The following is a 27,589-nucleotide window of genomic DNA, read 5'->3' on the forward strand; positions in this document are numbered from 1 at the left end:
GCGCGGTGCTGCCGACTGGGAGAGCAGCCTGAGGCAGAAGCCTCCAGCTGGCATGATATTCCAGGCAGGACTGAATCTCCATTAGACAAAACTTAAAGAAGAGAATGACCTGGAGTCATTCCCATTTTTGTCCAGGCGCCCCCGACCGACCTCACCGAGGCCGGCCAGGAGCACCCATGTCTGCCCAGGCGCCCCCGACCAACCTAACCGAGGGACGACGATGACGGCTAGCAGTTGTATTCTACCATCTGCCGTCCGCAAGGCAAGGCAAGGCAAGGCAAGGCAATGCTGCTGTGTAGCACTGCAGTACCGCGTCTGCCAGCAGCACCCAGGAGACATATGGTGACAGTGAGCTGAGTGGGCTCAATGCTTGCTGTGGTATGTCGTCTGCATGGGTAACCCAGGAAAAAAGGCGAGAAACGATTTTTTGCCGTTGCTTTCACAGAGGGAGGGAGGGGCCTGACAACATGTACCCAGGACCACCTGCGACAATGTTTTTGCCCCATCAGGCATTGGGAGCTCAACCCAGAATTCCAATGGGCGGCGGAGACTGCGGGAACTGTGGAATAGCTACCACAGTGCAACGCTCCGAAAGTCGACGCTAGCCTCGGTACTGTGGACGCACACCGCCGACTTAATGCGCTTAGTGGGGACACACACAATTGACTGTATCAAATCGATTTCTAAAAAACCGACTTCTATTAAATCGACCTAATTTCGTAGTGTAGACATACCCTTAGTGTGCTTTGACCTACCCTGTTTTGAAACAGGAGTAGATTAAAGTGCACTAGGGAACTTTTTGGGCATGACAGCAGGATCCACACAGACAGTTAGGATAGCAGCAGGATAGCACAAAGTAGACTTACTTCCCAGTTTGCTGCGTACTAACTGTTCACATAGGTAAACCAAATTTAATCCATACTAATTCAGAATAAGGCACTCTTATTCCGGAATAAGAGTGTCTACACCTAGAATTAATCAGGAATAGTTAATCCACTTTAAATTCACACGCTACTTTATTCTGGATTCTCTTTCAGGGTAAACAAGCCCTACAATTTGATATATGGTGTTACTGATGGAAGTTTATACAATTTTTAACCACCCCCACCTCTTTAATAAAATCTGTATTTAAACACGTAAATAAAAGTGGCCTGATTTTCAGAGTGCTCATTTCCAATGAAGTCAGACAACTTATTTTGTTTGACGCTTGTAATAATGTGAATAATCTAAAGTTACCTCACCTCTGCATGCACAGCGATGATATTCACTAATGCTTCTTTCAAATAGTTTCTGACACCTAAAACAAAACAAAAAGGGCAGTCAATCACTTTCACTGTGTTATCTTGACAGAGCTAAGATATTCTACTGTTCAATTCTACTGTTTAATAGTAGCCTTTTTCTTTTCATTTCTTTAACTAACACATTTGCAATGATAGAGGCAGAAAGAGAAAGTTCCACAGCCACACCACCACAATCTATTTCCTTTTTCAAAATCAAATGGAGAAAGGCACATTTCCTTACAGCAAAAGGTTAAAGAAGCCAGTAGGTTCCTGTTTCAGTATTCTTCTTCTTCTGTGTGACAGCCTGACTCTGATAACCTTTCAGTTTACCACAGATCCAATATTAAAAAAATAGAAAAACCCCTTAATCTAAAGGTCCTGTTGATACACATACAATATAGTATATTACATGTATAACAGGCAAGTGATGTTTTAAGAAGCGAACGTAGACAACAGGATTACATAGCTTGCAACCAGAAGATCTCATTCCTATTTCTTTTGCAGCTTCTTTGATTGTGAAATATTATCATAAATGGAAATAAGAATTCTTGTTTCTATGGAAGTGGTTTTAGAAGATATTACTCATAACAATTTGTAGCAGATGTTATGCTTATATAGGAGAAGTTTCTTTGGGGAAAAGAGTTCAAGCAAGCAGTTTATTTTCTAACAAAACTTTTACAGTAGCATATAAAATATTTGTTCAGTAAATCTAGAGTATCAGAACAAATCTGGTTCTTTGTGTATCTTGCTTTGCAAGCAATGGCAACATAGGGACTATTTTTTGTTTAAGGGTAGTTAATTTGCAACATACAGGCAAGCAGAATCATTGAAAGCACAAAAGCAGTAGAGAGAGAGAAGGGGTAGATGTACATGACCGGCCAGATTCTGATCTCGTTACACTAGCATAAATCCAGAGTACATTGAGCCCACACCAACTTCTTTGTACATACTCCAAATGTAACTGAGATCAGAATCTTGGAGAATATTGAGGCTCTACAGATTGTGAGTTACAATGGATATTAATATTGCTATTATAAAAGTTACATCAAAGATACACTTGTAATCAGTTTGTCTCATTTACTCCATCTTTCTTCAGCTACCTCAGTCATTATAGCACAGTTCTACTTTGAAAAGTGACTCTAAAAATGACATTGAGGGAAACAAAGTGCATTGTGTCTCAACTGTCATTTCAAGTGTACTCAGTTTATAAAATATATTTGTGTGTTTATTTTACTTGCAAATCCAGCTTGAGATTTAAAAATCAGGCTGCACTCTTTCCTTCCCATCAAAGCTAGTTCAAACACACCCAGAGTCCCTCTGGCACTCACCCCTGTAATCCTTATCACTCACAGCTTATTATTAAACATGTATTTTGTGTATATTTACAAATCTATAAATTTTCTCCATTATTCACAGCTGGACTGAGCTGAAAGGCTGAGAGGAGGCAGATACAGGACGGTTGGAAGATTAAGAGAAGAAGCAATGGCCTCCTGGGGCTCACCCCAGAGCAGCGGCTCCCCAGTTAAGATTTAGGGCTTGTCTACACTGGCAATTAACAGCGCTGCAACTTTCTCACTCAGGGGTGTGAAAAAACACCCCCGAGTGCAGCAAGTTGCAACTCTGTAAAGCGCCAGTGTAGACAGTGCACGAGCGCTGGGAGCTACGCCCCTCGTGGAGGTGGTTTTTTTAGAGTGACCATACAAGGCACGTTAAAGCTTTAGCATTGCCAGTGTAGACTAGCCCTCAGTCAGATGTATTTTTATGGTCCGTGACCTGTCCATGACTTTTACTAAAAATACCCCTGACTAAACTGTACCCTTAATTATGACCTTTGGTCACATCTGTATAACTCCACAGTCTTCAAATTATGCTTTGAATCACACGTGTGCAATACCATCGCTCTTAATGCATTTGCACCAGTATAAGGTAATCGATAACCTCTATAATCAAAACTTAGGAGACAATTATGTTAACTGGGCACTGGAAAGAACAATCACTCTTTGTTTGTTGGTTCTGAAAGATTAACAGGAATAAAAAGATATAACAATCTATTTATGTCACTAAAGTCAGTAGACAGGATTCAGAATACAGACAGGGAGCAGATCTGTTCAGGAAGAAGATTCCATTTTTACATAGTCATATTTAGGACAGAAGTATACTTCGATCTAATGATGTGCCTAGAAACAAAGGTCTTCTCATAAGCTCTATTAGGTAGAAGTGCCATCAGGCTTTTATTCATACCTCCACACATTCTCTTCCCTGAAAAGTTTTTCATTTAAACTAAACAAATAGGAAAAAAACAAAACAAAAACTGTAGTGCATTAAAGGTTTCCAAATTTTCAGAATTTTATCAAGCCCTCTCCATTTTTGCTCTTTATTACAAGGTGGAGCGGGGAAAACCCTGCAATACAAAAAGTTTTTATGATTTGTGAAACTGGCTGAAATAATATGTTCCTTGTAATTAGTAAACCAAAGTGGGGATATTACACAGCACTATCTGTACCCTGTCAAAAGTTCACAGGCTGATGTGAGATTGTGCCATATTCCCTTCGCCTCTTTCCCTCTTCATCTTCCTTTCCCTTCTCATCCCCTACTTTCCTTTCTTAGGGCTTAAATCCTCTGAGGGCTTAAATCCAGAAGAGGACAACGCAATCACATACCATCAAATATAGTCTGATGATTTAGCATACCACATCAGTTCTGCCTTAGGAAACCCACTAGCAAATAAAGAGGCAGACACATTTTTACAATAGATGTTGTCACTGATAACACTGGTCTACAATTTTTGAGAAGTCGTCTGCTTCAGAGATAAAATGTGCTATTTATTATGTATTTTGATGTGCTGAATTCAAATATGACAATTAAAACAACTGATTGGCTACTGTTTCTAAGATATTTAAGTTTTTACATTTTATGTCTATGTATATTGTGTAGATAGTAGAGTTTTAATCATAAATTGTAAACCTAGGTCTTTTCATGTGTTTATGGTTGCTTTACACGATAATATTTCACCTGTCCTGTTTATGTAACACTTTAAAAATCAGCAAAAGGGTTATATAAATAAAATTTATTATGAAACAAAAGGCAAAAAACTATTATGTACATAGTTTAGTCCTATTCAGTGTCTACTCGGCGCTTCTTGGCTTGTCTCTTGTATTCATTAAATGGAGCATCTCTTGTCACTGTCCAGCAATAGTCTGCAAGCATTGATGGGCTCCATTTGCCCTGATAGCGTTTCTCCATTGTTGCAATGTCCTGGTGAAATCGCTCGCCATGCTCGTCGCTCACTGCTCCGCAGTTCGGTGGAAAAAAATCTAGATGAGAGTGCAAAAAATGTATCTTTAGTGACATGTTGCAACCAAGGCTTTTGTATGCCTTGAGGAGGCTTTCCACCAACAACCTGTAGTTGTCTGCCTTGTTGTTTCCGAGAAAATTTATTGCCACTAACTGGAAGGCTTTCCATGCCGTCTTTTCCTTGCCACGCAGTGCATGGTCAAATGCATCATCTCGAAGAAGTTCACGAATCTGAGGACCATCAAAGACACCTTCCTTTATCTTAGCTTCACTTAACCTTGGAAATTTTCCACGGAGGTACTTGAAAGCTGCTTGTGTTTTGTCAATGGCCTTGACAAAGTTCTTCATCAGACCCAGCTTGATGTGTAAGGGTGGTAACAAAATCTTCCTTGATTCAACAAGTGGTGGATGCTGAACACTTTTCCTCCCAGGCTCCAATGACTGTCGGAGTGGCCAATCTTTCTTGATGTAGTGGGAATCTCTTGCACGACTATCCCATTTGCAGAGAAAACAGCAGTACTTTGTGTATCCAGTCTGCAGACCAAGCAAGAGAGCAACAACCTTCAAATCGCCACAGAGCTGCCACTGATGTTGGTCATAGTTTATGCACCTCAAAAGTTGTTGCATGTTGTCATAGGTTTCCTTCATATGGACTGCATGACCAACTGGAATTGATGGCAAAACATTGCCATTATGCAGTAAAACAGCTTTAAGACTTGTCTTCGATGAATCAATGAACAGTCTCCACTCATCTGGATCGTGAACGATGTTGAGGGCTGCCATCACACCATTGATGTTGTTGCAGACTACAAGATCACCTTCCATGAAGAAGAATGGGACAAGATCCTTTTGACGGTCACGGAACATGGAAACCCTAACATCACCTGCCAGGAGATTCCACTGCTGTAGTCTGGAGCCCAACAGCTCTGCCTTACTCTTGGGTAGTTCCAAATCCCTGACAAGGTCATTCAGTTCACCTTGTGTTATGAGGTGTGGTTCAGAGGAGGAGGATGGGAGAAAATGTGGGTCCTGTGACATTGATGGTTCAGGACCAGGAGTTTCATCCTCTTCCTCATCTGACTCAAGTGAGAATGATTCTGGTGCATCAGGAACCGGTAGTCCTTCTCCGTGGGGTACTGGGCGTATAGCTGATGGAATGTTTGGATAATGCACAGTCCACTTTTTCTTCTTTGACACACCTTTCCCAACTGGAGGCACCATGCAGAAGTAACAATTGCTGGTATGATCTGTTGGCTCTCTCCAAATCATTGGCACTGCAAAAGGCATAGATTTCCTTTTTGTGTTTAAAGCCATGTTTAACCACTGGCGAAGATTTGTTGCACAAGTGTTGCGGCATATGTGTGGGGCCCACCTCTTGTCCTGATCTTCAATTTTGCAGCCAAAATAAAGGTGATAGGCTTTCTTAACCATAGTGGTTATACTGCGCTTTTGTGATGCAAAAGTCACTTCACCACAAACATAGCAGAAGTTATCTGCACTGCTCACACAAGTACGAGGCATCTCTGCTCACTTTGGCTAAACAGAAATGTGTCCCTTTGCAAAATCAAACACTGACAAATAAGAGAGCATGACACTGTATGATTTCTAGAGCTGATATAGGGCAATTTGTTCAGCAGAGTGATGTAAGCTTCGTTATGATTGCATCATCCATGACTTCTAGGAATAACATGATGCAATTCATATCATGTATGATGCAATACCAGCTTCAGATTGCATCATTCATTGTTTTGCCTAAAAAGCAAGTACTGTCCAAACCCAGTCATAGATTTATTCATAGATCCAGTCAAAGATGTATTTTAGTCATTTCTGGTTTAAATTGAGATCCCTTCCCTTTATAACTCACTTATCCTCCGCCATTCCCAAGTCAAGGGTCGTATATACTGACCCAATAGCATATCTTGAAAACTAGAGCCAATCAACAATTTTAAGCATCATTTTCGTTCTCAGTGACCCAGAATTAGTAAAGTTTGATTACATTTATTTCAGAAGCATTTTGGCTGTACAGCAGTGTAATAATAGCTACCAGTGATATGGAAAAAGATGAAGAACGAATACGAGCCGCATCAAAGCACTGGGATTTAGGTCCCATCACACCATAAAGACTTGGGTCAAAAATGTATTTCTTTTTCATAAAGTATTTCTGAATTAAATTATACATTGCATTATTCAGAAGAACAGGCTGCATTAAGCAAAGACAAAGTTAAGAAGAAAATATACAGGATAGGTAGGCACAGTTGAGTTACGTGATCTCAGTACAAACTAGGGAAATGACATGGTGCTTGACAAATATTGTTAGCAACTGGTCCCCCTAAACCAGTACTGAAAATTTTCAAAGCTCTTATGGAAAGATGACAAACAGTTTTGCACCTCTTACACTAGTAAAGACCGTTTTCAATAGTTGTTCAAGGAGACTTGTTGTGACAACCACTGTCATCAATGAGTCAATTTCCAACCATACACAGAGCATGAGCAGTTACTAATGTAAAGGGGGCGCTCCTTTTCTTCTATTTCAAGAAGGATTTTTATTTTTCCATGTGGATACACAAAACCAAACAAATCAGGACCTGCAGGCATAATGAACAGCTACAGTATATTTTGAACAAAAATAAATAAATAAAAAAATTAAAAAATTAGAGTAATAGTTTTTATATCCCTGCAGCTTTTAATGAGCACCTTCATGGAAGCAAAGCATTAGGTTTTTTTTACTATAATTGATTAAAAATATGAGCAACATCATCCAACTGTAAATTTGTTAGAAAATTCTGTTCAGAAAGTAAAATTTCTATGTATAATGTATTTTTGTTCAGGTTTCTCCATGCCCGCAGCCCACACAATTATAGTTTTGGGATACCATGGCTGCCAATCCTATTATATAGCACTAAAGCATATGTACTGTATAACCATAGGTTGTAACTATTAGGCCAATCAAGTGAAATGTAACAACATTCTTAAATTTAAAACAGTTCTTATTTAGAGTATTGAGACATAACTTCCTATGGGAAGCAAGTCTAAGGGGAAAAACAATTGAAGACGGTTGGCAGTTTTTCAAAGAGACATTATTAAGGGCAAAAGAGCAAACTATCCCACTGTGTAGGAAAGATAGGAAGTATGGCAAGAGACCACCCTGGCCTATCTAGGAGATCTTCAATGATCTAAAAAAAAAAAAAAAAAAGAAGGTTGGTGGCAATTGGACGTCTAACATAGTGAATACCAGTGGAAAATGAGATAGGATCAGAAGAGGCTAAAATAGGGAAGGAACAAGTTAAAAATTACTTAGACAAATTAGATGTCTTCAAGTTGCCAGGGCCTGATGAAATGCATCCTAGAATACTCAAGGAGCTGACTGAGGAGATATCTGAGCCATTAGTGATTATCTTTGAAAAGTCATGGAAGACGCGAGAGATTCCATTAGACTGGAAAAGGGCAAATATAGTGCCCATCTATAAAAAGGGAAATAAGGACAACCCAGGGAATTACAAACCAGTCAGTTTAACTTCTGTACCCGGAAATATAATGGAGCAAATAGTGAAGCAATCAATTTGCAAACATCTAGAAGATAATAAGGTGATAAGTAACAGTCAGCATGGATTCGTCAAGAACAAATCATGTCAAACCAACCTGATAGCTTTCTTTGACAGGGTAACAAGCCTTGTGGATGGGGGGGGGGGGGGGGGAGGGGAAGAAGCGGTAGACGTGGTATATCTTGACTTTGGTAAAGCTTTTGATACTGTCTCACATGATCTTCTCATCAACAAACTAGGGAAATGCAACCTAGATGGAGCTACTATAAGGTGGGTGCAAAACTGGTTGGAAAACCGTTCCCAGAGAGTAATTATCAGTGGTTTCACAGTCATGCTGGAAGGATGTAACGAGTGGGGTCCCGCAGGGATCGGTTCTGGGTCTGGTTCTGTTCAATATCTTCATCAATGATTTAGATAATGGCATAGAGAGAAAACGTATAAAGTTTGTGGACTATACCAAGCTAGGAGGGGTTGCAAGTGCTTTGGAGGGTAGGATAAAAATTCAAAATAATCTGGACAAACTGGAGAAATGGTCTGAAGTAAATAGGATGAAATTCAATAAGGACAAATGCAAAGTACTCCACTTAGGAAGGCACAATCAGTTGCACACATACAAAATGGGAAACAACTGCCTAGGAAGGAGTACTGGGGGTCATACTGGACCACAAACTAAATGATGAGTCAACAGTGTAACACTGTTGCAAAAAAAGTGAACATTATTCTGGGATGTATTTGCAGGAGTGTTGTAAGCAAGACATGAGAAGTAATTCTTCCACTCTACTCTGCGCTGATTAGGCCTCAATTGGAGTATTGTGTCCAGTTCTGGGCATCACATTTCAGGAAGGATGTGGACAAATTGGAGAAAGTCCAGAGAAGAGCAACAAAAATGATTAAAGGTCTAGAAAACATGACTTATGAGGGAAGATTGAAAAAATCGGGTTTGTTTATCTGGAAAAGAGACGACTGAGAGGGGACATGATAACAGTTTTCAAGTACGTAAAAGGCTGTTACAAGGAAGAGGGAGAAAAATTGTTTTTCTTAACCTCTGAGAATAGAATGAGAAGCAATGGGCTTAAATTGCAGCAAGGGATTTAGGTTGAACATTAGGAAAAACTTCCTAACTGTCAGGGTGGTTAAGCACTGAAATAAATTGCCTAAGGAGGTTGTGGAATCTCCATCATTGAAGATTTTTAAGAGCAGGTTAGAAAAACACCTGTCAGAAATGGTCTAGATAATAATTAGTCCAGCCATGAGGCAGGGGACTGGACTAGATGACGTCTCAAGATCCCTTCCAGTCCTATGACTCTATGATAACACAATACTTTTCCACAGCTTCTGAATAAAAGGTGTTAAAGAATAACCAAATAAACCCTATTGTACAAATACTGTATATTCCACTCCCAGTGCCTTTAAGCTGCAAAATCTGTCTTGCCAGAATCCTAGCTGCCACGAGCAATTATTGGTACAATTACGTAATAAAAAACACACATTCCTGATAATGTTCTAAAGACATGCAGAGAAAAGCTGGTTGGGAAGATTTAAACAGACATGTAGGCAGTTTCAACCATACTTTGGCTGATAGAAACTTAAAAAAAAACCAACATCTTCCCATTTGGGGCCAACCACAGCAGTTTCGTACTGATGAAACATTTGGGAAGACAATCTATTATCTGTTAAATACAATTTTCCATGTTATGTCTTAAATAGTTTAGTTTGTGGCAAACAAAAACCCCCAGAAAGTTCACTTTTTAGAAGAAAGTTTAGCAAAGAATGTAAAGCTTTTGCAATGACTTGTACGAACTATGTGAAAAACAGAAGGGAAAGATTTGTGGTTCTGAGAAGTAACAGAAACTAAGCTTGCAGTCACACTCAATGGAGAGTAGTTCAGGAGAGAGTCAGATACAGTATTATCCTACCAAATGTACTGCACTTGGGTATACAGGTTTAGCTGTACTAGAACTATACCACTGAATCCTCCAAAAACAACCATAAAATGCACACAATATTGCATATAAAATCAATTGGGTTCTGAGAGTTGGGTTTTCCAAAAGTATTCAGCTAGTGTAAGTCTTCCACAAAAAACTGCTGAAAGGCAGAATTTGTGTGGAATGTATATGTGTATACAAGTTGTGCAAAGTTTTAAAGTGATCAAATAAACATGAAAATGTTGAGACTTTTATACATTTGTATGTGCAAGTTTAACACATTTTAAAAGAAAGCAACAAAAATCTGCATGCACCTGAACACACAGAGTATATATGAACTCGTCAGGACATTTTCTCTATCTGCATGCAGCAAGCTAGTTCTTCAAGTGTTCAAAGATATTCAAGAGTAAACTGATACAGAAAGAGGATGTGACCATCAAACATTTTAACCTCTTCCACAGCCTAGAAAACTCAAAGCTCAAAGAACTTTGAATTCAGCTAGGACAGCAGGAGCATACAGGAATTTTTTTTAACTCAGCCTAGATTTAACATATTTTAAATGTTTTAAGATTTGAGTTGCTTTAGAAATGATGTATAGTATTGGCACAATTAGGAGTTTTAACTCTCGTTTTCGTTCTCTCTTGCCAAGTGAGCCAGTCAGATCATATGCTGTGGGTCAAGTGGTGTGAGTAAAGAAGGGATTAAGGTGAAAAAGTTTTAAGAAAAAGTGGGTGGCATCCTTAAATAGTTTTGCTCACAGGTAGTAAACCATACTAGTGATGAAGGCTGATGTAATGTTAAAACTTTAGGAAGGAAGGTAGAGAAGAAAGAGAAGCAGTAGAGAAGGACCTTAGGGAAAAAAAATTACCTACCTTTTCGTAATTTATTGAATGCACACATACATTCTGCTGTAGATGTGTGTGCATCCTGTGCACAGTTGCTAGAAATTTCCCCCCTCAGCAATAACTGTCGGGGTAGTGTGAGCACCCTCTGGTGCCTTGCACCACTGCACGAGTGGTATAAAGGACCATGCTTTCCCCCCCGCCCCCAACCCCTCAGTTCCTTCTGGAAAGACTCCAATAGAGGGGAAGGAAAGCGGGTCAGGGAATGGACATGTGCAGCACATCTTGAAGAACAGTTACAGAAAGATAGATAAGCGTTTTTTCTTCTTCGGTGATTGCACATGTCCATTCCACTATAGGTCCATTCCATTCCCAGGCAGTTTGAACTGGAGGTGGGCGTGGAGTCTACTTGAACAGGGATTGAAGGACCACCTGTCCAAATCTGGCATCGTGTTTAGATTGATGAGAGATGACATAGTGAGAGGCAAACATATGGACTGACAACCAATTTGCTACCCTACAAACACCAGATATGGTTACATGAGCCAGAAAGGCTACAGAAGTTTGCCTGCAACCTGGATGAGCGAGCCACCATTTTACTGGAAGTGCAATATCACCCAATTGGTAGCACAAACTCAGCTAGAAATCCACGAAGAGATCCTCTGGATGGCCCTTTACTCTGTCTGAAACTGCATCGAAGAGCTGAGAAAAAGATCTGAAAGACCTAGTTCAATCCAGGTAAAAAGCCAAAGCTCTTCTAATGTCTAGAGTGTGGGGCAATTCTTCCCCTTTACTCAAATGAGGCTTTGGAAAAAAACGTCAACAAATAAACTGCTTGATTAATGTGAAAATCGGAAAGCACTTTCGACAGGAATTTTGGGTGAGGTCAAAGGAAAACCTTGGTCCTAGAGGAAATTGTATAAGAAGGCTCTGATACTGAAGGTTGCCGCTCCCCTACTCTCCTGGCCAAGGTTATAGTAACCAAGAAGGCCACTTTCATAGACAAGTATAACAGAGAACAGTCACTAGCAGCTCATTGGAGGGGGGGGGGGGGGGAGAAACTCAGCTTTGCTAGAACTAAATTTAAACTCCACTGTGGAACTGGGCTGAGGATCTGAGGATATAATTTGAGCAAACCTTTTAGAATGGACATAGGGTTTCAAAAAACAAAATAGGTTATCCGCGGGAGGGTGGAAAGCTGAGATAGTTCCATCAGAGTCCATTTGGTGGCTAGGAGCTAACCCTTGTTGTTTCAGAAATAAAAGATAATCCAAGATATGGAAAATCAGAGCTTGAGCTGGGGGATGCCTCTTTGTAAGGAGGAAATGGAGAATCTCTTCCATTTAGCAAGGTAAGTAGACTTAGTTGAAGGCTTCCTACTATTTAGCAGAACTTCCTGCGCCGTCTTAGAGAGAACTCATTCCCAAGTTAATCAGCCATGAAGCATTCATGCTGTCAGGTGGACGGCCTGAAGGTTGGGATGAAAGAGGCAGCAGTGGTTCTGGGAGATCATATCCACACCTCCTGGGAGCAGTAGCGGAGATCTGACCAATAGGGCTAGTAAAGTCGAAAATCAGTGTTGATGGGGCCACGCTGGGTCTATTAGAATAAGGTGGGTGGAATCTTCCTTGACTTTGGACAAAACTTTGGGCAGGAGTGGAACTGGAGGAAAAGCATACAGCTGGCCTTTTGATCACGGCAGGAGGAAAGCATCTGTCAGTGAACCTGGGCTGTGACCCTCTTAGGAACAAAAAAGATGACATTTCTTGTTTGGTGTTGCAAACAGGTCCACTTGGGGTGTTCCCCACTGCTGGAAAATGGACCTGGACACATGTTGGCGAAAAAATCATTTGTGGTGACCTGTAAACAACTTGTTCAGGTGGTCTGCCAGAGTATTTTGAACTTCCAGAAGGTAAGCAGGTTGATGGGACTGGTGATGCAGAAATTCCAAAGGAGGTTCACCTCCTGGCATAACTTTGAGGACCTTCTCCCCCCCCCCATTTGTTTACATAGAATGTGGCTGCTGTGTTGATGTGCAGAAGGAATGCCACACAAGCTAAATGGAGCTGAAACTCCCTGGTATTTTTTATGGAGACTTAGATCCTGAGGATACCAAAGGCCCTGAGGGACATTTAAGTGAGCTCCCCAACCTAGGTCGGATTCATTTGTGTCTAGAGTGACTGTCACAAACATCTGCAGGTTCTACCCACCAGTCCAGGAGGACAACAGCTGAGCAGGTACTTGAACCACCATGTCCATATGATGATGGGCCAGTGAGTACATCAAGGCTAGCCAACCCTGCAGTTCTCTGAGGCGTAGCCTAGTATGCTGCATCACGCAAGTGCACGCCCTCAACCTGTCCTAGAAGTTTGAGGCAATTCCAAACTGTAGTGACAGGGTGCCCCTTTAGACGTAGAGCAATGACCTGCATTATTTGGAACCTCTGCTCCACCAGGAAAGCCCTGGCCTTTGTAGAATCCAGGTCTGCCCCAATGAATTCTATTCTTTGAACAGGCATCAGGAAAGATTTCTCTGTATTGATTAGGAGCCCCCACCTGTCGAAAGTGGACTGAACAGTAGCTACACTGGACAGTATCTGATATCTGGACCAGCTTCTCACTAGCCCATCATCTAGGTAGGAAAACACATGGATTCGTGACCTTCACTGGAATGCCTCTACTACAACCATGCATTTTTGTGAATACACGAGGAGCTGCTGACAGGATGAAAGGCAGTACTGTGCATGCAGTTTCCCCTGCACGGTCCCGGTCGAGGGACAATGGTGACCTTGCCGCAGATGCTCCCAAAGCCTAGCTTATGTAGAAGGGCAAGAAGGGAGCGGAGATGCTCTAGAACAGGGGTCAGCAACCTATGGCATGCGTGCCAAAGGTGGCATGCGAGCTGATTTTCAGTGGCACTCTGCTGCCGGCCTGGGGTTCCGTCTGTAAATGGCTTTCCGTTTTTTGCAGTGCACTGTGCAATCTTGTAACTTCCTTCTGAAGCTTTGGCTGTAACACCTGGTCTAATCTCAGTTGCTGATGACTTATGACATGCCGGAGACCAGGCTAAATAAGCTGGCGGTCCCGTCCGGCCGTGGACTCTCTGGCTTATCTGGCCCCCATCACTGCAGTAGCTGAGCAATTCACTATTTTTAAGACACTTACCCTCCCAGCAGCCATGCGGGGCAGGGCAGTTGTTCCCATTGTACAGAGGGAAAACTAAGGCACAAAGGAGACATCCACACTGTGATAAAAAACTCACCGCACCAAGACTCAGCCTGGGGCAGCTGACTCAGGCTTGCAGGGCTAAAATTACCAATGTAGATGCTGCTTGGGTCAAGACACTTGATCCGACTTTGGAGTCTGATGAAAAATCTGCTTCCTCAGACCATAGTGGAGCTGACCCCAATGGTACCAGGGAGACTGACTCCAAGTCTGGAGATGGGGGTATCAACAAGATCATCTCTGGCTTCCCTCTAGACTGAACCCTATCGAGAGGAGCTGCAACTATAGAAGCCACTGGTACCAAACAGTGCTCTGGGGCCAGAGTGCACTTCCAAGGCTAGTACCAGGCGAGATTCTTGAACAGCAGAGGAAGCTGGCACCAACAGGTTAAGCAACTTTCTGGGTGTCTCGAAAGCCTTGGGTGTAGATGGCACCAAAAAGGCCTCCTGAGTCTGTGGTACTGAAAGCTGCTCTAGCCCTTCAGGGGTTGGTCTCAATGGACTCTTCCTGGGCTCTGAATCAGCAATCCCTCCTGGGTTTTAGACTGTATGGGGGTGCCTCTTCTCTTAGCACCCCTCCAAGTCCTTGCCTGAGTTTGGTGCTTTACTGTAGATTTTGAAGGCCACAGTTCCAAGTCTTTGGGAGCCTGACATTGTCTCTTCTTAGATACCTGTAACGAGTATCTGCCTCTGGACACAGGCAGAACAGGGGAAGCACTCCTAGATAACTCAGATGTGCTTGGTACCCGTTCCAAGTGGGAAACACAGACTCCATAAACAACCACTTGAATCTGGCAGCCCTGTTCTTTTTTGATTGGGGCTTGAACCCTCTACAAATGTGACATTTATCACTTACATGTACTACTCCCAGACACTTAAGGCAGCTGTGGCATGGGTCACTCACTGGCATAGACTTATTACATGAGCAACAGGCCCTGGAGCCAGGAGAATGAACAATTAGTCCTGTACCGAGGCCAGTCGCTAACAAGGAACTGGGAACCCCACTCTAGAAAATTACTATCCTATACTTATTCTTATATCTATATCTTTAGTCTAGTCTACACTAGACTAAAAGCTAACTCTACAGGTTCTATATACATTAAAAGAGAGAAGTCTTGCAGATACAAAGATTGGAGCTCCAACAATTGTCACCAGCAGTAGGAAGGAACTGAGGAGCATCGGGGGCAGTGTGGCCCTTTATGCCTGCATGCAGAAATGTGAGGCACAAGAGGGCACTCGCATTGCCCCCCAGAGTACTGCTGAGGGAAAAATCTCCAAGAACTGAGCACGAGGTGTGCACACACCTACAGTGGAATGGACATGTGCAATCACTTGAAGAAGAATCTCATGTTGTGAGGCAAATTCACTGTTAGAAAGAAACAAGATGGGTGAGGTGATATTTTTTATTGGATCAACTTCTGTTGGTGAGAGATGAGCTTTCGAGCTCTAGAATCCTTAGAGGAAGAGCTCTGTGGAGTTCGAAAGCACATCTCTTTCACCAACAGAAGTTAGTCCAATAAAAGATATAGCCTCACCCACCTAGTTTCCTCTATATTCTGGAACCAATACAGCTACAACACTGCAAATATATAAGAAAGAAACACAGGCAGGAGTATAACTGCTGCTGTTTTTCCATGCCTGGAAGCAGGATGTTTTGAGAAAGAACAACTCATGGGAGATCCTATGGCTGCCAACTGCAAGTTCTGATTGTCTCAAAATCCCCAAAGATAAGGGGAATGAATCACTGACATAGAAATTAAAAGCGCTTCATATGGTTATCATGTCGCCAGTCCTTTTTTAGACAATTTTCAAGATTGAACTATTTGACTTGCTGATGAGAAATCTAAGGCTAGGTCTACACTACCCGCCTGAATCGGCGGGTAGAAATCGATCTCTCGGGGATAGAATTATCGCGTTTCGTCAGGACGCAACAATCGATCCCCGAATCGACGCGCTTACTCCACCAGCGGAGGTAGGAGTAAGCGCCGTCGACGGGGAGCCGCGGAGGTCGATTTTGCTGCCGTCTTCACAGCGGGGTAAGTCGGCTCCGATACGTCGAATTCAGCTATGCTATTCGCGTAGCTGAATTTGCGTACCTTAAATCGACCCCCCCTGTAGTGAAGACCTGCCCTAAGTCACTGTGAACTGAAGCAGAAACTGAACCCGAGTTTAGAGGTGGCTTTGGGAATCAAAAGCACTCGGCTCCAAGGACCCAATCTTTACTGTAGGGGAACAGTGATTCATACTGTAGGTCTATGCCACAATGTTGGCCAGTATTCAGCATTCTTTGTGGAAACGCCTGGTGGCCTGGAGGTGCACTAGCATATGTGTTTTGGTGGAAGTAAGAACCTAAAGATTTGGCAGCATGAAATCTGATTCTATACTCAATCATTATTTGCATAATTCACTGTTCTGAGCTTTCTATGTTCTGACCAGTGAGTTGTGCCATTTATAGTTACTCAGTCTCTCTCTCAGAACTTCTTTGCCTCATTGTTTAATAATCCCCTCCGCCCCCACTTATAATAAACACAGTATGACAACCCATTTGAGAGGAATGTGATTCACGCGTAGTTGCACTGCTCTTATACTTGACTGTCCTTGGTGGGTTCATATGCTGTCCAGACACAAAATACAGGACTACCGTACCAAAACGTATGAAAGGAGGACAGAATGCATGTCATCATTAGTTCTGTCTTAAGAAAGTCACCTGTTCTTTGTGCTGATCTGATGTAGGTATGACAACTCTTTCCAAAAATTCCAAAGAACTTTTAATTAGCTCATATTAGTGCCATGAAAAATTCTCATACCAAATTTCAGATGTATAGTTCTGTAACTTTATAACAAGCCACAGATAGCTTTTTGTCACTCAAATTTTGTACCCCTGCTCTAAGCATTTGCAATGTGTTATATGGAACTATTAAGTAGCCGTTGGAAAAAAATGCACATATCTATTAAAGTCGTTAAGCACTGCTGTGTAGTTGACATTTAAATAGAAACCAACGAACGATATCCACAAGCCATGTAACAGTTAAGATCAGACTGTTTAAAGGAGTTGAATTTCCTTTAGACGCTGTCTGCTTTGCAGTTCACATGGTGATAGTAATCATAGATTCATAGAATCATAGAACTGGAAGGGACCTCGAGAGGTCATCTAGTCCAATCCCCTGCACTCAAGGCAGGACTAAGTATTATCTAGTGAATTATCTAATGAATGCTTAAAAAATAGTTGCTGCTGGTACCATTTGCCTGATCACTGTGGCCAGGGCATTTTGTTTTCCTTGTTATAAAACTGTACTATAGGCTAGTCAGTAGCATGGCAGACTACTATTTATTATTTGTATTACAGTAGTGCCTTGAGGCCCCAACTGAGATCAGCGCCCATTGTACGAGGCAGTGTGCATACTGAGAGACAGTCCCTACCCCAGAGAGGTTATTCATAGAGTCTAAGGCCAGGTGGAACCATTTATAAGTCTGACCTCCTGCATAACACAGGCTGTAGAATTTCACTCAGTATTCCTATATCAAGCCCATACATTTTGGCTCAGCTAGAGCATCTCTTTTAGAAAACTTATAATCTACCAAGTTAAGACAGACAAAAGGTGGGAGGGGAAACAGAGGCACAGAAAATTAAAATGACTTATCTTAGGTCACAGCAGGTCAGCAGACAGACAAGAGTGTTTGAATACAGAGGTTGATAGTACAATTTTAATCACAATGTGGGCATGCTGGGTATTTAAGTCCTGTTCTACACTGGGGGGGGGGGGGTGTCGATGTAAGATACGCAACTTCAGCTACAGGAATACCGTAGCTGAAGTCACCGTATCTTATTCCGACTTACCTCCCGTCCTCACGGCGCGGGATTGACGGCCGCGGCTCCCCCGTCGACTCCGCTAGCGCCACTTGCTCCGGTGGAGTTCCGGAGTCGACGGGGAGTGCGTTCGGGGATTGATATATCGCGTCTCGACGAGACGCGATATATCGATCCCTGATAAATCGATCGCTACCCGCCGATACGGCGGGTAGTCTGGACGTACCCTAATTTTCAGCCATCTCCACACAACTGCTTCATAAAGAATGATCAAGCATTACAGAACAATGCCACAAAGCAGTGAATAGGCTCATACTGATACTTTGACATCTTCCAAAACTATAAAGCACAACTTGCTTTGAAATTCTTTGCATCTGAATCTCTTTGAAACTAGATTGCATGGATATCAACAAAACAGTTTTTTTATTTAAACATTTTTCATTCATTTTATGATAAAGGAAATTCAAAATCAACTGAATTCTACAATATTAACATTTAGACCTTTGTCCTTTATACCAAAATACTAATAGTCAGTTATGTGTTTATATAATTCAATACACTTTAACACTTCTGCCTATTCATAAAAGGTAATAAACATAGATTTACTCATAAGTGAATGACAGGTAATGTTGTGAAAAACACAATACATGGTAGAGAGACACTCTTATACGAAATATTTCACTTCATAGAGTGGCCTCACATACACAAATTCTGAAACATGTATGAATCTGCTGTGATTCAAAGCAATGTTTAAATTAAAGCCAGTCGTGTCATGATCAAAGGCAAAAAATTCAGGTGCCACTATAAAGGAGAAAGTGTAAAGAGTAGGAAAAGAAAGAAGAGCAGGGAAGGAAGAGTGGGCTGATGGCTATGGCACTGATAGGGAAAGCAAAGTTTTTCATTAGATACTTTTAAAAAATTGGCTGTTTATATTATCCAAAAGAAAAAAAAACAGAAAACGCCCAAGACTATATTGCCACGTTGGAGTTTCTGATGGCATCAAAATTCTTTGAAGTTCACTCTCGTGGTTGATGTTATTACCAAAAATCCCTCAATGTTATTAAAGTCTTGTAGTTTACAGTCACTTCTCATACATGGTGTGTAATTTCTGGCATTGCTATCACATCCATTACAAGGACTAACAGTGGTTTAATACTGAAAATCAGGGTAGCTGGAGACATTGACTGGGGATGGCAGAACTTCATGAGAATAAAGTCAGAGTGGGGGAAGAGTAACCATTTGTCTCTTGCAATAAAGTAACAAAATTAACATGACTATAAATGCATCTAGTTCTTTTGGAGGTCCTTTTTAACACCACAAAATTGTGAAGTTAACTTTTGTGGTTTATTAAGATTACATTATAATTACTCAATATATTTTCTCTCTGTGTTTGCATATGATTCCAAATACCTTCCCAAAACTTCCTACGTTCAGAGAAAATTAAAGTTGCACTGTTAGACACCCAAAAATCAGGAAATGCCACAATGAATGTTGCTTATACAACTAACGTACTCTGTTCCTTAATGCTAGTGTATTATATTACTCTTTAACCGCATGATCACATATTTCTAAAATGCCATGTAAAACCTTTCCTATAATTTTAGAGTCTGGATGGCATCCTGTAATATTTTTTTCATTCATGTACACTTCTCATACACCAATTTCATTGCCAACGTTTTACAATATCTGTTTTGACACACTGTGTATATGGTAAGACCTCTTCTCTCTGAGGTATTTATTTTAATAATTTTTTTCAACACTATGCTATGCATTTTCTTTTCAATCAGCAGCACAGCCAACCTTTGGTTCACTCCATGGGATGAAATGGCTAACTACGGACATAATTTTGGGGCATATTATATATGCCACCATGTTTCCATTTCATTTCATGCTGAGCAAGTATGGTTTAGTGTACTTTTCATGTAAATGACCTTTATGGACTCAGTATACAGAACTACTAGATGTTATATGTGTTGCAAAGGTCGTAAAAAAAGTGTAAGAGCCTATAATGAATTATTTAAGAAATCATTTGTGATAATATAATTAAGTAAAATTTGTTTTATTCTTACCTCTTTCATAGCACTATCCCAAGGTTTGAAAACTAGCTTCATTGGGGGATTAAACAAATCAGACAAAGGCAGATGTGAAAGATGAGGGTGGGATTCTTTATCAGTGAAGTCCAGGGGCAAAGTCCTTGCAAGAGGACCAGACACCCTACCTGCACAAGCTGCTGGGAAGGATGAGGGTGTACCAGAGTGCTGTTTAGAGCTCCATCACTTGCATCAACATCTGTCTAATGTGTCTGATCTGTATATATCCATTTTATGCCAACTAAAGTATTAATTGAAAGGGATTTAATGTATTGTTACTAGTACAATTTAGAAATCTACATTAAATTTTCAAAGAAATTGGCTTCAAATATTTAAGTATGATATCTTAGGAGATCAAATGTAAAAGAGAGTTACCATTTCCTATTACATTACTGACTGTGAGATTATTTTTCTTCTGATGCCCTCTTTTAGAAAAACAGCAGCTCAAGTTCCAAGAAACTTGTTTATAATTTCTCAAGGAGGGATCTGGTAGATTTTTAAAAATGTTAATATATGTTTTATTTTAAAATAACTTTTTCTTCTAAAAACCCATAACCTTTCAAGGTATTCTACAAACGTTAGAAAAGAATGAGCCCTAAATGTTTGCAGTCATAAGCCTTTCCTGAACTACAGTACCTGCACATGAGAATATGATATTTGACTGAAGTGTCCCCACCCACACAGTGATATCATCTAACCCGCTAGCCTAGCAGCTTGATTTAAAAAAAATTAAGAGTTCTGACTTGGAAATTCCCCATGGACACAACAAAGCAACTCACCTCTGTTCTCCACAACAACATGCAGGTTTCTCCCTCCAAAGTGGGCTGATGGGAAATCTGCTTCAATCAATATGTAACCATCAGTGGCCTATTTTCTTACCCCCGGTAGATAGGCCTGCTTCATTCTAATTACTTAAAATCCATTTTGTCATCATGCTTTTTGACTTCCTCTCTAATTAGTTTCTTGGGACATAAACTCTTCTAGAACCATACATTTGAAGCAAGAGGGATGTGAGAAGCCTAAAATGGCATAATTGCATGTGGTAGTGACTCTAAAAGTAACACAGGACTCTCAATCAAGGCACCTACTTTACTCTAACTAAAACTGCTCAAGCTATTTGTTAACATTTTTTTGTTGTTGCTTTGGCCCCTTTTAGATTAATTAATTATTTGCAAACTGACCAGTTTTTTAAAAATATGCTAATTACAAGCACTCACCAAATACTTTAGACGAATAATTTTCACTTATTTGTTTGCTTTGACTATTCACTATGTTGCATTCTATGGTTGGTCACCTGTGTCATATGTTATTATTTCTGTTCCCTTAGTCAGAGATTGAAAATTTTTAAACAGGACAATAGTGCCTGGTTAATGATGGACAAACATAGTTCTATTACAAATTATTAGAAAAAATGCATTTTCTTTATTCAATGACATACAAAAATATACTTACACTATAAGCATAAGGTGTGTGCCCCTAAATCACTTAGGTGCTTTTGAAAATCCCACCATGTAGTTTTAGGTGGAAAAATCTAAATTTAATCTGAGGTCCCAGGACCATTATACCACAGAAAGACAGCTAACAAGCAATGGATTATGTTGTTCCTGTATTACCAATGAAACTACTACGAGTCTAGAGCACCACAGAGGCATCATGTTCAGTGTCTTCAGCAGACTCAGTACCCCATAGATTTATGGTGTATAAAATGTCTTCTATAAATAGTATTGTTAGACTACTCATTTTGCCACCTGCAATTGTGGCAGCAATTCATTAAAATATAATTATGATAGAACTATCCATAAATAAGCATAGTTTCATTTAAAAGGAAAGGCAACGTTGGAAGAAATTCAGTGCTCATAACTAATCTGGGTTTGAAAATACAACTACTTTATACATAATTGAACTATTTATAAGCTTGTAGGAATTCATAAGAGACATCTGAATCAACTAAAATGCCGTTAGTGCTGCAATTTGATTAAAGCAGAGAGAAAACATTTACAGACAATGACTCCAGATCATCATTTGAACTTTCTTTTACAAGAATGTAAAACTTTTCTATGAGCCATTTCCTGCTACTGCTGAAAAATATTCCTCCTTTAAATAGAGATGGATTTCAAGGTACTGTACCCAATGTTGTTTTGATAGTAGTTTCAGAAGAAAATGTGAATGTGTGGGTAAGCTCTGGAAACTCTTTGGAGAGACTACCTACATATCTAACCACACTTCCTGTTTTTAACCCATTTGTCCTAAATCAGTCCCTAGTCTACTGACAAAAAATAGATATAACAATGTGCTATAAATAGCTCATTAGCAATTTTCTTTGTAAAACTGAAAACAGTCTGATACATTTATCAATTTTTTGTTCACAGCAGGTCCACATTAAATAGCACACTGATTAATGTTATGGAAGGTACATAAACCGCTGGTGGTGCACTGGTTTCTGCCATAATTTGGGGAAACAAAAGATGATAACTCAAAGATCAGAGATTCAGAATGCATTTGGGATAGAGGCCAAGAGAATCGAAGGCTAAGCGTGGGTGATCTCTGCATACATTCTGAGGATCTGTACTTTGTTTCCTTTAAATTCTTCTCACATAATTGACAGTAAGCATGAAGAAATGCTGTCTCCTCATAAATGAAAGCGAAAAAGCCAACAGAAATAATGATGATATAAAAGGACCTATATACTTACTAGCTGAAAGGTAAAAAAGGTGCAAATACCAGCAGACAGATTTGAAGGGTATCTTGCTTGGGAAAGGCTTTTTTAAGACAATCAGATTGCAGAGAGTTATTAGGAAAAGGGGAATAGATTCCAACCTTTCTGATGGCCAGGGATGTGGGGAAAACACAGCCAAGAATTTCCAGAACTGAAGTCGAGAGTGCTATATCCCTGAACTAGTTCTCCCCCACTCTCCTTTTTTTAAGCTATGACACATTGTATTGATGTAATATGTATACACTTTGTGGACATCAGCTGGTGAGATTTACCACCTCATTATCACAATAATAGTTTTAAAAACACATAAAAATGAAAATTATTATTAAGTATGTGCTTCGTTGTGCTCTATTTTAGTTCAATAATTGAACAGACAATTATTTCAGGGTGCACAAACTAGAGTCTGCATATTTCTGTGCTTGAATTGGCTAGCAGCACCAGGGAACAGTAAGTGGTGACACTGTTGCAGCTAATGTTCTAATCTGAACATGTGCTTAAGTCTAGAGCAGAGGTTCCAAATTGTAGAGAGAGTCAGGCAGCTGTGTGAAAGTGCTGGCTCTGTTTCCTGGTTCATAGCCCAAACCAAGAAGCCGTAAAACTTGGATCTGGAACTATTCAGGATCTGCTGCTGAGGCTGCTTCATAAAAGGCTTTGCCTCCTACTCCTCAAATCTGACTCATGGGTGCCGCCAGAGAGAGCTGGAGGAGTCACAGTGAGCCAGACCAGCTGCCACTACCAGATCCTGACTAGTCACCAGGAGAACCACCAGGAGAACCTGCCACTGAAGGGGTAGGAGAAGCAGCACTAGATAGAGGGAGGTAGGAGGAGAACCACGAGGGCGCTACAATTTGAAGTGAAAAGCAGCACTGGGAGACTCTGTATGGGAGTTGTGGGCAGGGAATGAGGTCACTGGAGTAGGAATCTGAAAAGCACTGCCGGTGGGAGGAGGCCAAGGCACTTGAATGGGCAGTAGTTATGAGAGAATTGTGTTTTGTTTAAGGAGGTTTATTTCCATCGGTTTGGGCAGGAGGGAAATTGCAAAGGCCTTGACAATGGAGGGCACTCTTAACAGTGAATTGAAGTCAGTATGAGTAGAGGACATTCAGTACCTCACAGAGCGCGTTCTCTCTCTCTCTCTCTCTCTCTCTCACACACACACACACACACACACACACACACACACACACACACACACAATTACCAAGAATAAACCAAATTTCAATCTATTAACATGGCAACAAGGAATGCACTTGGGGAAAATATGCATTTATATGCAACAATACAGTCTTCAAATAATTTCACAATTTCAAGTTTATAGTTACATGTAACCAATCCTCATCCTAACATGTAAGTTAGATATCTGAGCACCAATTCCCTATCAAAAGCACCACTTACCCTATTAATAAGTCATCTCTCTTGAACACACTGCTTAAGACACAAGAAATAGGGGCTTCCAATTTTCTTTTCTGTTGTGCTATCAGTCTGTTGTTCTAGCTGCTTTTTAAAAGCACTGTGATACTCAAAAGTGTTGTCATAGATTTTAGATGGTATAAGGAAAAGTGCTATAATTTCAGACTCTCCCTCAGTACAAAGTGTTACAATCCCTTTGTATTGCATTTGGTGTGTCCTATGTTGGCTTTTACTGAAAATGAAAATAGGAAATGCAGTAGTACTAGACTCCTAGCTTCAGAGAGCTTAGGAGTCAAATATGGTTTCTGTAGCTACTGTGTTTCTGTTGTTCCATTACCTAGGACAGTGTCTCCCAAACTTTTCAAAGCTGATCCCCTGTTCAGGAAAATGAAGCTAATTGCACCCCTCACTTCAGCTCTCCCATGTGTTATCAAAGGCCTACACTTTTTAATTTGCACATCTTCCGTACCTCTCTCTCATCACACCACCACTTTGGAAAATGAAGACCTAAGGCCCAATCATGAGCCTACTGATATCAGTGGCAAACTCCAACTGAATTAATGGTGCAGGATCAGATCTGCCACCCCCTATGCCCAAATCTGCCCCAATGAAAAAAAATTCTACAAAATGCAAACGGATTCAGTGCAATGTAAACGCTGTCACTTTTTCAAAAGCACTTCATAGACAAAAGAGAGTAGCTGTAGACACACATAACTAGAAGATACTGGAGGCGCAACATAAAAAAATCCAAATTTCTTTATTTAAAATCTACATTAAAAACCATCACCTCTCCCTACCAAAAAACAAAAATACTCAAGAATCCAGAAATCTATACCAATGTTTCCTTTCATTAACACAAACTAACCATCGACTACAAGAATATTCATTTCTTTCTTTCAAATCCATCAGTTTTTTAAATCACCCTGAAGGTGTCTTTTCATGATTTTATAAAACCTAATATTATTAAAACCCTTCAATACACAAAACAGCTCAAAAGTGGTATGTATTCTACTTACAATTCCCAAAGTCATCCTTAAAGTAATAACAACCTGTCATAGTCGTTGTAAGATGAAATGACAGCAATTTCAAAAATGAAAAATGAGTTTAGAGATATACCATGTTTATGAATTTACTTGGGTTGTCACTCAAACATTATGAATATTACTATAAGAGATTATCAGAAAATTGAAGCCAAATGATGCAAAAAGACCTACATCATAGAGAAAATGTTTGGAACAATATGGAACTAACACTGGGTGTCCTGCATATGAGACCACCCCAACATCTGACCTTCAAACTATCCAAGACATTTGGATAAACTTGCTTTTGGCTAAACTCACTGTCATGACTTAAGATACACAGTCCAGGTGGCAAAGAAATAGGGGTGATCTCAAAAAAGGAAATGGAGGAGAGCCATCTGAATTTCTTGAAGGGTTTATTTTAGTTTATTTATGAAATATGCAACTTTAAAGTTGTCTCTTCTTGAGAAGCAAGGTTTTCCAGCAATTGCAAGGTGCGTATCTACAGCTTGTTCTGTCTTTTACTGGGTAGTCTAAGTAATATCCCATTTGAACAATCCAACACACTTTCTGAAGGCTATGCTGATGGCATTTCATTATTACAGTAGCACTTAAAGGTCTAGAACAGGTCAAGGGTCCTTCATGTTAGGTGCTGCAGTAAAAAAACCTCTAATTCTTGCCATTAGAATTTACAATCTTGGGCCCCAATCCTACAATGGCTTATGCACATTCCTACCTTTAACAACATGAGCAGCCCCACTGAGCTGAAGCAAGTAAACAAAGGAAAGGGAGACAACAGTAAACATATTTTTTCACAGACTGGATCTGTGCACAATTTCTAGATTTATTTTGTTTGTTAATGGAGACAAGTGACCAGATCAGTGTCAGTAGTCTCAGTTCACCAGCTGTCTAGCCATTATCAGTTAGCAGTGTTCTGTATGTATTAAGGAAGAATGGAGTCTTAGGGAGAATCTGAAGGAAGATAAGGATCCTGGTCTTGAATTTGGGTCCCCTGGCAACTGCAGCAGAAGGCCATACTGTGATGTTCTGTACCTCGGGGAAACACCCTACACCCCCATGTTCATCCTTATAATATGATTGTGTGGTATCTAATACAAAGTTTGTCATGTCCGGTGTCTTCGGAAGGCTCATTATGTACTGAGCATTGTTGTTATGGTGATGTTATAGTAATTGTTGTTATAGTAATATTATAGGTTGTAATTTCATGTATATAATTATGAGGCTGGAAAATGTGTCTTCATGGCTTAAAATAAGCCCAGGCAAAAACTCTCTAAGAGCAGAGGGGCAGTTAACACCTCATCAGGACATGTATGGGACAAACCCAGCCCAGCCTCATAGGAACAAAGGACGCTGGCCTAGGCAGCAACAAAAGGATCTGTTGGATTCTCGAGTGAGTCATCCCCCTTCCTGTGGTCAGTTTGAGACTGCGATGAAGGGGGGGGGGGAGGCGCAAAGCCAACAGGAAAGAAAGAACATGATAAAGGGAGAGACGTTTGTCATGCTCTTCCTCCCTCTTCCACCTCGATCTACATACATCACCACCAAGCGACTGAAGCGCTGATCAAAGGGGAAAGCCTGGCTGAAGGGCAACCAGCCATTCTGTGGTGAGAAGCATCTAAGTTTGTAAGGGCACTGAAAGTGTTAAGGTCAGCTTAGACTGCATTTTGCTTTTATTTCATTTGACCAAATCCGACTTGTTATGCTTTGACTTATAATAATTTAAAATCTATCTTTTATAGTTAATAAATGTGTTTGTTTATTCTACCTGAAGCAGTGCGCTTAGTTTGAAGAGGATAACAAGCCTTGGGATAACAAGCCTGGTACATATCAATTTCTTTGTTAAATTGATGAACTCATATAAGCTTGCGGTGTCCAGCGGGCATAACAGGACACTGCAAGACGGAGGTTCCTAGGGTTGTGTCTGGGACCGGAGATGTTGGCTGGTGTCGTTTGGTTGCACAATCCAAGGAGCAGCTTACATGCCAGAGGCTGTGCGTGAACAGGCCAGGAGTGGGGGTTCTCACAGCAGAGCAGGGTAAGGCTGGCTCTCAGAGTTGAGGATTGGAGTGACCTAGCAGATCACCGGTCCAGATAACACCAGAGGGGAACGTCACACATACGGCCTCTTTTTGTTTATCAGACTGGAGCATTTAACATTTTAACTTTCTCTGGTAAAACCTAACTTCTTTGTACACAAACATGGTCCCTACTGCAATGAACAGAAGGATAATAATTATTCTGACTTTCACCCACTATTGACAGCCATTTTTATTCCAGATTTCCCCGTATTATATATTTAAAATGTAGAATTTGTGTTACAATCATATGTATGGTACCAGATAGAAGGCGTACCAGTAATAATTATTCTCGAGTGTGCATGCTTTATATTTTGTGACAAACAGCTTCATAAAAACAGCTC

General features: G+C 40.6%; 1 protein-coding gene across 1 annotated transcript in view; it reads right to left on the reverse strand.

Moving 5' to 3' along the window:
• EXOC2 (exocyst complex component 2) overlaps positions 1-27,589 on the reverse strand; it is a 204,913-nt gene that overhangs the window by 14,714 nt on the left and 162,610 nt on the right. The window contains exon 24 of the mRNA XM_065398970.1: positions 1,242-1,297. Within this exon, the coding sequence (XP_065255042.1) occupies positions 1,242-1,297 (56 nt within the window). The remainder of the gene's footprint in view (positions 1-1,241; positions 1,298-27,589) is intronic.

The sequence above is a fragment of the Emys orbicularis genome, chromosome 2, assembly GCF_028017835.1.
Source record: "Emys orbicularis isolate rEmyOrb1 chromosome 2, rEmyOrb1.hap1, whole genome shotgun sequence".
In the NCBI taxonomy this organism is placed as follows: Eukaryota; Metazoa; Chordata; order Testudines; family Emydidae; genus Emys; species Emys orbicularis.